General features: G+C 39.9%; 2 protein-coding genes across 3 annotated transcripts in view; both read left to right on the top strand.

Annotated features, from left to right (window-relative positions):
* Positions 1 to 911: 911 nt before the first annotated feature.
* LOC137280710 (multiple epidermal growth factor-like domains protein 10) lies at positions 912 to 7999 on the top strand. Of its 2 annotated transcripts, none has more exons than XM_067811934.1 (7): positions 912 to 1269; positions 2608 to 2655; positions 3112 to 3390; positions 3709 to 3753; positions 4165 to 4300; positions 4754 to 4792; positions 6127 to 7999. In XM_067811934.1, exons 2-6 carry the CDS (start codon positions 2622 to 2624, stop codon positions 4761 to 4763), a joined length of 504 nt encoding a protein of 167 aa, XP_067668035.1. In that variant the 5' UTR covers positions 912 to 1269; positions 2608 to 2621; the 3' UTR covers positions 4764 to 4792; positions 6127 to 7999. The 2 variants fall into 2 exon arrangements, with proteins under 2 accessions (XP_067668035.1, XP_067668036.1); XM_067811935.1 differs by having other exon boundaries at positions 952 to 1269; positions 3115 to 3390.
* Positions 8000 to 9905: 1906 nt separating this feature from the next.
* LOC137280702 (uncharacterized) overlaps positions 9906 to 11532 on the top strand; it is a 33191-nt gene continuing 31564 nt past the window's right edge. The window contains exon 1 of the mRNA XM_067811921.1: positions 9906 to 10078. The gene's annotated coding sequence lies outside the window, so the exon portion shown is untranslated. The remainder of the gene's footprint in view (positions 10079 to 11532) is intronic.

Below are 11532 nucleotides of genomic sequence, written 5' to 3'. Positions count from 1 at the left end.
CCTGCAACAAGTTTGGTACATCCGTCAAGCCGTGGGAGACAACATCTTATAGTGAATGGTTCCTGACATTGCTGAGGCCGCTGGTCTGCAGGGACATGACACCTACCACTTGCTGTGCTCTACAGCTGCTACAACTCTCTTCCTGGCCGGTGTGGATAAACAGCTGATTAGAAAGGAAAGTGGTCGTCACTGAGTATCTGGTAAGTGGCATGCTTGATGTAGCATTTGTCATTTCTGTACTCGGGGCGGTGAGGTAGCTTCGTGGTTCGTGTTCGATTGCCCACATGGGCACAACGTGTGAGGCCCATTTCTGATGTCTTGCTCACTTGTGGCTGTCAGAATACGATACCTATTACCACATCTTCACGGTTCCTTCCAAGATATTATGATATGGGTATTCACGTTGAGCCATTTGTTGTTAACTGTCATTTGCTCGTTAAAAGAATTTATGATTCATAAAATTAGCTGTTTTCTTAAATAACATTCATTACAAGAATACCTATAAGCAATCATGTCAAACTAGCTATTTCATGTTTCAGATGATTCCAGTGACCGTGAGGCGAACGGAAGGGGAAGGTCCCGCCGGGTCAAATTAATCAACTGCAATGTGCGGATATTGTAGACAATAAACTTGTTTGAATAATTCTGTATTTTTTATGTACTTGTTTATGATGTTTTCAACAAAAACATTGAGGCAGAGGAATAGGATTGTCAAACCCGGTCTGAAAAGACAAAAGTCCTTCTCGAGGTGCGATACTGGGAATAAGGTGAGGCGAAGTTGAGTCCCATTTCCAGTATCGCATCGAGAGTTATGTAGATAACCGCCCTTGGTTGTTATCTGATAACCAGCCTCTATGGAAGATTGACCAACCCTAGATATTGACCCCATAGTCAACCCACGTGGTGTATGCACATATATTATCTAGCTGTTTGTATCTTGTACACGTCTATGTGAATAGCTCTATACACATGCTACAGTATGAGGAAGGTGTGTGCAGTTCAGCTGTACCTTAGTCAGGTCAAGATATTCAAAGCATGAGTCATAGATAAAAATAGTTGCAATGCAGCAACAAAATCCAGGGTGCACAGTTGTATGGATACCAGACGCTTTCTTCCTTGATTGTCAACAATACCCGTCCTTGCCCACCTGGGAAGCCGCGAAGTAAAACAGAGATGGCATGTATCCTGATACATATTCATCTAGTCTGACTGTCACACTATGGAGTACAAACTGGAATGTGTGTAATTTGTGCAGTACTCTAGTGCTCGGTAAGTCCACCTACTGCTACTGAGTGGCGTATTGTTCATATTACACGTCTACGTTTCCCACCTAACGAGGAAGTATCAGGGCAGCCCCTGTGCATGTGTTCCTGTTTGAGAGAATCTATAGCTACTACTAAGATGACGAACATATGCTGTCATGTGTCTTTTGAAAAATGTCTGTACTGCCTATGTCCTCTTTCAAAACAGGTTCTAGACAATGAGTCTTTCGAGCTCAGAATGATTTATGCTTGTACTTGTAAGTAGTGATTTGGGGTATCTATGTAACTGCCCATATATTTCCTGCCAAGCCTTGAGCCGTTTCATTTTTGGTGTATTAAGCCAAGTAGTTGGTGTTCAACTTATGACGTCATATGACTTCCTTATTTCCATCTTATGCTTGGTTTGTGAGGCATTTTACAAATAAAGTCCTAGTCTTAGTGTACAATCAGTATTAATTATCCGTCATCTTCCAGAACAGTCTTTGGTTACAGCCTAATAAGATCACATGACTTCCTCTCGTGTTTTCAAATCCACAGTCGCCACATCACTCTCCTGAATTACAAATTCCGTACTTTGTGATCGTACTTTTCTGTTACAAAGGCTTTTCATATACACTTATCAGCGATGAAGACCTTCACACCAGTGTATACTGATGCACCAGGCAAATATATCAAGACCCTTGCTACAACTAATAACACTTAAATACACGCCAAGCTGGACTCTATACATCACTGAGTGCCTGTTCGACACCTGGGATCAGAGCCGGTATTGCATTATCAACCACAAAAATGTCATGTTTTGTCGTAGGATACCTAACATCAACATTAGAGAGACAGTTCATGCAAACAATCTCAACTTACACGTTCCTTCATTCGCCGGGTGGAATGAAGAGTTGCTTTTTGACTGCTTCCTCTGATTCAAGGAATTCTGACAGGAGCTCCATAATTGATCTTAATTGGTCCACACTTAAACGTCCACCAGTAAGCCGTGCAGCGGGATCAGTCAGATCGGCAAATCCACCTTATTACCTGTTACGACTAGCACAGGATATCACGGCTATGTTTCTTCAAGCTTAGGCAACTCTCGTGGCGAGTAACAGGGTGTCTATGGTTAAACTGCAAGCCTCCTCAATCCCTGAATTGAACATATACTTGCATGGTAATGAACATGCTCACAGAAGACAAATGACTCTGAAGAGATAACTTCAAGTAAGGAAAACATCTGCTAACAAACTTTGCCATTGCACTGCAGATAAGTTAGCTTCCTCGTTACCACTTTCCAATGTCCTACAGTACTCAGCAGGACACGTATATTCTTACCAGATTATCGTTTCCTCTGTTACAGTGTAGAAGGTCACCATGTTCCTTACCATCATTGTCATCATATTATCCTGTGAGTAACTATGTCATCACATGACAGTAGCTCTCCAATGACTCTCCATTTACTGGAATCCAGTCCTACACGTTCTTCTGTTGTATTTGTTCTCCTCTCGCTTTGTAATCACTTTCTAAACGATTGTGACACACCGACATGTGTAAACATGGTCACGTACCCGTTTCTTGACACAATATATCATCACAGTCATTAACTGGTGATAGCTGTTTCTCTAATAATAACATATGTGTTAGAGTACACTCGAGGCGTTGCAATATGTAGGCAAATCCTTATATCTATTCTGTGATCTGATGTCCGGCGAGTTTGAGATGTTTGAAGTTTCTCTTTCCAAACAATATTATTATCGTGTAGCGTTACAAAATAGGCAAATGTTTCATGTAAATGTTCTTATTTGTACGAAAACCTTCATTTGGTTTCGGTGTGATCATTCTCTGTGTGTTTTTATTTGCTTAGCAGTTAGGACGTTCACCGTTGCCGAATGCGACATTCGTTCATTTGGAGAACTGTGTGACAAGTCCTGTCCTTCACAATGCGCTGTTCCACGGAATACATTTGACAGATTCTGTGACTTAAACACCGGAACGTGTCCTGAGGGATGTGGCAGAGGCTGGCACGGCAAATATTGCAATTACACTTGCAGCACTAGCTGCTCGAAAAATGTCTGTAATCAGCAAAATGGGCACTGCACCCTCGGCTGTATTGACAACTTTGTTGGCCCTTTCTGTGACACTGGTGAGCATAACACCATGGAATGTGGTCATAGTTTCTCTTCTTGTTTATAGGTTCGAGCCAAAGCGTATGTGTTAGCAGTTGATACATCTGAGATATATTCGACCTGACTGATATATATAAGAACATATCATTGTGTCAACAAGTCATATGTTATTGTCCTAGCTGTCACACTTGGGACGTTTTTTGCAATATTGGAAAAGTATTTCTTGACTGGTTCTGTTTGCAAAGTGTGTCCAAATGAGGTGCTCACTTCTTGACAAACACTCAGACCATTGTTCACTTTGTCTCATGTTAATTTTCATTCTTTTCTTGCCTCAGTTCCCGACAAAACAACTGTGACTCCCAAAGAAGACACAACGTCAGGTAGAGGATATGTCATAGGTTCAACATTCGCAATGTTGTCATAAAATGAAGATTTTGTTGCAGTGTTGTTTTTAGTTGTCATGCTGAATGGCATAATGTCCTTACTAGTTTTTAAGATATTAGCAGGAAGCAATTATTGGTGTCATAACGAATCACGGTATGTCACATCATGATAGTGGATGTGTAATGGCTTCAACATTTGCACTGTTGATATAGAATGAAGATGTTGTAGCAGTGTATTCTTATTAGTGCCATGACAGATCACAGTGTGTTGTTATTGATATCATCAAAAATCACAGCCTGTCCGTATTAGTGTCATGGTACATCACAGTGTGTTCGTATTAGTGTAATGATAGACCACAGTATGTCCCTTTTGGTGTCATGATAAATCACGCTACTTTGTATCCACAGCAGGTACTCCCAGCACCCAGCGAAGGAAGACTCCCACCACACAACCTCCATCAGATAAATCAGTGCTAGCTATGTCCTTGTCAATAGCTGTCACAGCAAGTGTCGTCATTGTGATTGCAGTAAGTGTCTACCTGAGGTAAGTAAGATATAGCACTTGACAAAGGTGAAATATTTCATGAAAACAAAATCATTCCGAAAACGTTGTTTCATTAAGAAAAACTCAATATAAAATCAAGGTAGCGATACGTTTTACGTTTTCATGAAGTAAAGATCATCAATTGGTACATTAATTCAGCATTGTAGTAAGAACATTAATTACATTTCAGATCTATGCTTCACTTAACATAAATAATATATTCATTTTATGAGATTGTCTCCAATTTTGTTTTCAGACATAAAAAGAGGGATGAGTAAATACAGCTTACAATCATATATTAACAGCAGTAGCGCCATCTTTCATCATACACGTGCTTGGATATGTTCAGTATTATACTAATGGAACGTTTGAACACAGAATATGTGTGTCTGCATGGACGGTGTAGAACTGCAGCATATAATATATTTTCCTTGTTATTATTGATGTTTTCAGGTCAGCCTGACCCTGAGGTTGGCCAGACACTACTTCCAGGTACGATCAGTAAGGTTTCTTCCATATTTCAGGCTATATGGCCCATAGCGCAATAGTATTGTAAGGTAAACAATCCTTGTCACATGACCAAAATTATAATACGAAGGTCTGAAAGGCGATCAAAGGCGCCGACAATACTTTATCAGAAGATAATGTGCTCTTTTTGCATTACGTCACAATGTGTTGACGTCACTGCGCCATTCCAGTCTGCCCCCTCGTAATCGAACTTTTTTTTGCATTACGTCACACATCAAGATAGATGCCAGTTCTTGGTTTGCAGTTGCATCACACAGCTAACATCACTGGTGGAAACATTACGTTTATGTTTTCCGAAGGATAAAATTTCTTATAGTTCGACTCAAAATTGTACAAAGACACGGTAATGTTTTCAGTGTTTACATTCCCACAATGCAGTCGAAGAATGTCGCATGACTAGTCACCTTCGGCTAATTGTACTGATCTAAACTTTCGTTGTTAGTAGAAATGAGACGGTCATATTGCCTTGTATGGTTTAAGGGACTCACATATGTAATTAAAATGACCTAGATGAGATATTTAACCCGAACATAAACCGTCACCAAACTGTTCATCATTTGTTTCACGCCAAGAGAACAGCGCGTCAGTTAGCCCTGTGCGAGGATTCTTAATTTAGGTCACAGACACCGTCGTTTGTTTTATGTCATACAGTAATCGAAATTAGGCTAAGACATTATTAAATAGGGCATCTTAGAAAGAAACTTTATGCTTTAACTATAATAGTTCAGGGCGAAAGTGTGCTTTATTACACTATACATGGTGGTAGAACGAACTGTATTTCTTAAACAGCAGTAACATAAATTTCATGCTTGTGTAGAATAATCCTAACATGTTTTATACTGATTGTTCTAGTGGACAGGAAACTTTTCTCATAAACGGACAAAAACACATGTAATGAGGCCAACATTCAAGACATGTTACTGGCACTCAGTAATCCTGATAACAAAAGCATAGCGGGCTAGTTCAATTAGTATCTTGTAAACGTGCACAATTATTACGTTCATGCAAGATGTGCTATCACTTCACTGAAACCAATTCCAACAAAATCATATACCCTCAGGATATAACCTTGGATGGTGAAAAAGAACAGAAAAGATGTTCATGCTTTTCGTATTTCTGTTTGTGTCAGTAGAGTTTGGATATATTCTTCTATGGCTGCAGCTGTCCACTCTCTCTTAGTCTGGGCGTTGTGATACTGAACTGAAACGTTAGTAGATGTAGTGTCAGTTACAATGAACGAAGCAATTGCTCCTCTATGACTATAAGGTTACAGGTAAGGTTCTTTAATTTCTGTGTAGTTTCAGCCGCAAATCTAGATGATAGCCGCCGAGAGGACACAATGTTGCATGATGCCTGCAGAAGGGGGACCCTTGCTCAAGTCAGACAAATTTTATCTCACGAACTGGTGGACATAAACAGCAGAGGAAAGTGTGGCTGGACACCAGTCATGATAGCTGCTGAGTGTGGACGCCGAAAACTAGTTCACCTCCTTGTGAAACGAGGTGGTGACCTGTCACTAACAAATGATGACGGTTACACTGTCCTTCACGTGGCTTCTGTCAAGATAGTGAGATATATTCTGTCTAGGGAAACAGTTGATGTCAACATAGCAGGTCACTGTAACAGGACAGCAGTGATGGCGGCAGCAAGATTTGGACATCGGAAAGTGTTTGACATCGGAAAGTGTTTGACTAACTTGTGAAGAACGGAAGTGATCTTAGAACTGTTGACATTTGGACATCGGAAAGTGTTTGACATCGGAAAGTGTTTGACTTACTTGTGAAGAACGGAAGTGATCTTACAACTGTTGATTCAGATGGAAACAACATCCTTCACATTGCCTGTATCGGAGGAAATGTGGAGATTGTGAAGCATATCCTCTCCAACGTCAATGTTGATATTAACAGCAGGGGACTTAACGGAAAGACTCCACTGATGTTTGCAATCAACTTTGGTCATGTAAAAGTCTTTGAACTGCTTGTGAGTAAGGACTGCATCTTGCCAATAGTGCAGGAGAACGGGAGAAATGGCATGTGTTAAAGGAAATGTTGACATGGTGCAACACATCCTCAAGAAAAACATTGTTTCTGTGGATGGAGAGGACAGTATGGGGAAGACTCCAGTGATGCTAGCTGCTGAGTCTGGCCATACACACGTATTTCAGCTGCTAGTGAGTAAACAGTGTGACATACACAAGACCTGTCGCGATGGAAACAATATCCTTCATACAAGCTGTTCTCGGGGTCACATTGACATAGTAAAGTGCATTGTGACAGAGGGTCTCATTAATATCGACAGTCCTGGACAAAACCAAATGACACCTGTAATGTGTGCAGCAAAGAATGGACAAAGGGATATATTTGATGTATTTACGAATAACAAATGTGACATGAAAAAACAGGACAAAGACGGAAACACCGTACTTCACATGGCCTGTATCGGAGGAAACAAAGACATTGTTGAAGACATTCTGTCAAAGGAACATGTTGACATCAATAGTAGAGGACAGTCTCAGAGGACACCGGCAATGATGGCAGCAGTATGTGGACGCCAGGAAGTGTTTGACCTACTCGTAAACAGAGGGGCGGACCTGACACTAGCTGACCGTGATGGTTTTGGTGTCTATCATCTGGCTTGTATGGGTGGACACTTGTCAATGGTAGAACATATTCAGAACATTATTGGTGTTCCTGACAGTGATGTACTTTAATACAGATGCACGAACAGGCAGAAGAAGTTACATGCTTCCTACCAATGATCTTATAATGCATTTAATCCACAACATGTGTGATGCATTCTCGTTAGTTGTGTGAGCAATTCGATTTCATTATATCGTGTAACCGATATGTAGATGTTACAGTACTTTGGGCACATGGTGATACTCGAAGTTGTTAGTTTACAGTATAACACTGTTTGATATACTCATATATCAAACACGACTTACAGAAAGCATCAATCCATCAATTACACATATATGAGTACTTGTCACACATATATGAGTACTTGTCACTCATATTTGAGTACTTGAGAATGATTATGTAAGCAATGTGTTATTGACATGTTCTGGAATATTAGCACGATAAGAATTTATCACAATGCATGGGTTTAGAAGACAAACTGGTATGTGTTTATGTATTTCAACAAAGGCTATTAAAACCTGTATGCATTTGATTTGGAAATGTGAATTCAGTCACTGTGTCCCAGGACCTTTGAAACTTCAGGAGACACCAGGTCATCCAAGTACATCAGTCATGTTGCAGGAAGTTAAAAATGTAGTTACGATCGTAGTATATTCCAACACGTGTATATTGTCAATTGGTTTCGACTGATGTTTTACAGCATTTTGAACACTCAGAAAAATGGATATTTAATCCCATTTCTCAGTTTTTGGCACCATACTTCCACGTGACAACTTCAGGAAATATTTCACTTTAAATGCCACAGACAGTTGGAGACAGAATATGAAAGTCAGAATTTTATAGCCCGAATCTGTCTACATACCCTAACAATTAACGGAACTGTTACAAATTATTTAGGGATCGCAGTTTGGCGACAACAACCCATGAATTGTTGAACCTCGCCATTGGTAACGTCTGTGAGGCATACAACTGATACAAAGACGTCTCTGCGGACCCTTTTTGATGATTATTTTAATCCAAGTGCAGGATCTACAGCTAATAATGACGCATAAAACAATATATCATTAACATAAATGTCAGCTATACTGGTGATCTGATGTAGATCGAGAACGGTCAAATAGCCTGGTCCTATCCAACATTTTGCCTTCAGCACTGAACACAAGCGTAACACGCAGTCTGTGTTATGTTTGTAGGAATCCACAAAAAATACATGACAAGAGATGTGGTATCAGCTTTCCACCGGTCGTCTTTCCCTTTGTGTGCAGAAATATTCCTGCACTTCCAGCCTTTGGTATTTCAGGCACGTTGAGGTGCAGTCGACCATTCTCTCCCTAGCGTGACAACAAGCGGTCACAACACTCTTGCTCAAAATGTTTGATACAAGATGAAAGAATCTGGAACCTGGTAAAAGTTTGTTTTATGATAGACATGTAAAAGCTTTTCCATAAATGGCAGTCAGTGATATAAATGATTAGTGTCAAATGCAATCGCACCTGTTTGACATCTATGTAATCCAGTCTGGACTTGACAATCGCGTGATTGACATCATGAGCATCAGATTACAGAGCTGGGATATGTTGATGACATGCATCAGGAATATCAGCGCGTCTGCTTAGCGATTTCAACTGGATTATGCTGGATACTGTTGGCTAACCGTCACCACAGAACAATCTGAAGTCATTCCATCAAAATATAATTAAGAGTTGCATATGCGTAACTGTGTTGTATTTACTAGACCTCTACATCTTTAATATTACCGGATGCATTCTTGCCCTGGAAACATATGACAGTGAATTTATTCTGCCTAAACTTCCGGACAGGTTTAGAGGACTTAGATCACGTGGCAGCCTATTTTAACTTGCATCGTGATATATAGTAGGGGTCGATTTATAAGCGTCATAAATATACGACAATTCTAGTGTAGTTACCCACAATCCTACATAACATGTGTCTTCGCTACTGATGGGATGTTCTCACACGCCCCCAATAATAACTAACAACCTGACTGACACGTGTCCCTGGTGTTTCAAGTACATCCAATGTCTTCCGAGTAATTAAGAATAAATACACCTAGTTGTTCGGTAAACGGTATCGACGTGACACATACACATACATGCACATGTGTGCAGATCTGTCCCTCCGGATAACCGGATCATCTTTACACTGGAAATGTATGGCAATAGTTTGAAAATTATCCGTACAGGACCGGAAGCGTGGTATCTGATTGAGCCAGTACAGTTACTTAACGTAAGTTTCGTTTAACTCAAAAATAGGCAGGAGGACCGGGATATGGGGGGTCCGAGTAAGCGAGGTTCGACTGTACTTAATTCTTGGCAGTTTTGGACCTGTTGTGAGTCATCGTTCAGTCAGATGATAACGGAGGCGACCTAAATATAGAGAGCGCACCTGACCTGCATTAAAAAAAACACATTCAATTCAGCGTATGCAGCCCTCTTTGTTGATTACACACGCGCCAGGACACAGGTTGGGCCGTTGTACCTTGTACTTCAGATAGCGAGCAGGCGGACTAGGCGGTGTTACCAGCATTGCATGTGTAGCAAAGTTAAGCTGTTCTCATGTCTCCAGATTTTACCTTGCATGTACAACAAAGGTAAGTTGTTCACATGTCTTCAGATTTCACATTGCATGTATAACAACGGTAAACTGTTCACATGTCTTCAGGTTTTCAATTGGATGTACAACAAAGGTAAGATGTTCATGTCTGATTTCTGATTTTAAATAGCAGGGACTGTAAACGTTCACTTCAGTAAATTTACACAAACTTGGTGCAAATATAGATAGAGGAGCGAGCTTCCTGTGAAACTTTATTAGTGTCCCTGTCCTTTACCTTTATGTTATAAGTGCATGTATATATTTATTGTTCATATTTCTAGACGTGCATGCACCAGCATACTAGATATATGTATATACTGCACACTATATTGTCAGATATCCATTCGTCTGAATAGTGAACTCTTGTATTCTTCTCAATATATGCTTACTTTTGTTTAGTCAGTTGAGTAAGATTAATATCAAACACGATTATGACAGACAAAGATTAGTTCCGAAACACAATTTGTAAGTCCTAGAAAGGCATTAATAGGGAATGATGAACAATTTTACTTTTCAAAATTATATTCCGGAAAATGAGTCTTGACAACAACCAGTCTGCAGATCTTATGGAACATCTGTTTAAGAAGATTGTCTAGTAAGGTTTATTGTTATGGATAAGAATTTACCATGACAAAATGATGTAAGAGACCACTTGTGAACCAGCAAAACAGAGCAAAGACAAGTCTAAAATATGAAAGACAAAGACTAGTCTCGAAACATAATTTCTAAGCCCTAGAAAGCCATTAATAGGGACTGATGAACAACTTTGTTTTTCAAAATCATATTCCGGAAAATGAGTCTTCACAACAACTAGTCTGTTTTTTTCTGTTCTTTAAACTGACGATTTTATGGAAGTTCCCTTTATGAAGATTTTCTGGTAAGGTTTATGTATAGGTTAGATCACCTAGGCATTCCGTGCACATTGCACTCAGTCCACCCAGCTGTTTACAATGGGTACCTGAAAAGCGAATGATCGGACCCAAACTGTCGCGGTCGTGGTCGCGCTTAGTGCTTAGTGGCATCCTTAAAAGTTTAATTCCGTCTGGGTGATCATGTAATGCCCGAGGGCAACATCACGATGGATTCTAGGCACAAACCACTTTGCATCATAAATAGCATTACATAATTAAATGGCTGCATGTACATGAAAAATAAATTAAAATAGTGATAAAAAAATCATTGTTGCGCTTTCACGTAGTAAAAGTTTTATTTTGACACTTTAGGTCTTTGAAAATTTCGTATTGCTTCTATGTCACGTACAGCACGTGTCATCTGATACATCTGACCACGATAAGGGCTGTTTTGGTAATGCAATGTGGCCCTCAATGAGCAGAGTAATTGTAGTAATTGATAACTATGTTATTCTCGGTTTGAATTTAAGTTTGCCCTGTACGATATAATGAGTTACTAATGAATGATTTTCACGTACGCGCAAACGTTCACTAAGAAACA

The sequence above is a fragment of the Haliotis asinina genome, chromosome 4, assembly GCF_037392515.1.
Source record: "Haliotis asinina isolate JCU_RB_2024 chromosome 4, JCU_Hal_asi_v2, whole genome shotgun sequence".
Classification (NCBI taxonomy): domain Eukaryota; kingdom Metazoa; phylum Mollusca; class Gastropoda; order Lepetellida; family Haliotidae; genus Haliotis; species Haliotis asinina.
Note: the sequence above shows the minus strand (reverse complement) of the source record. Positions and strands in the feature narration are given on the sequence as shown.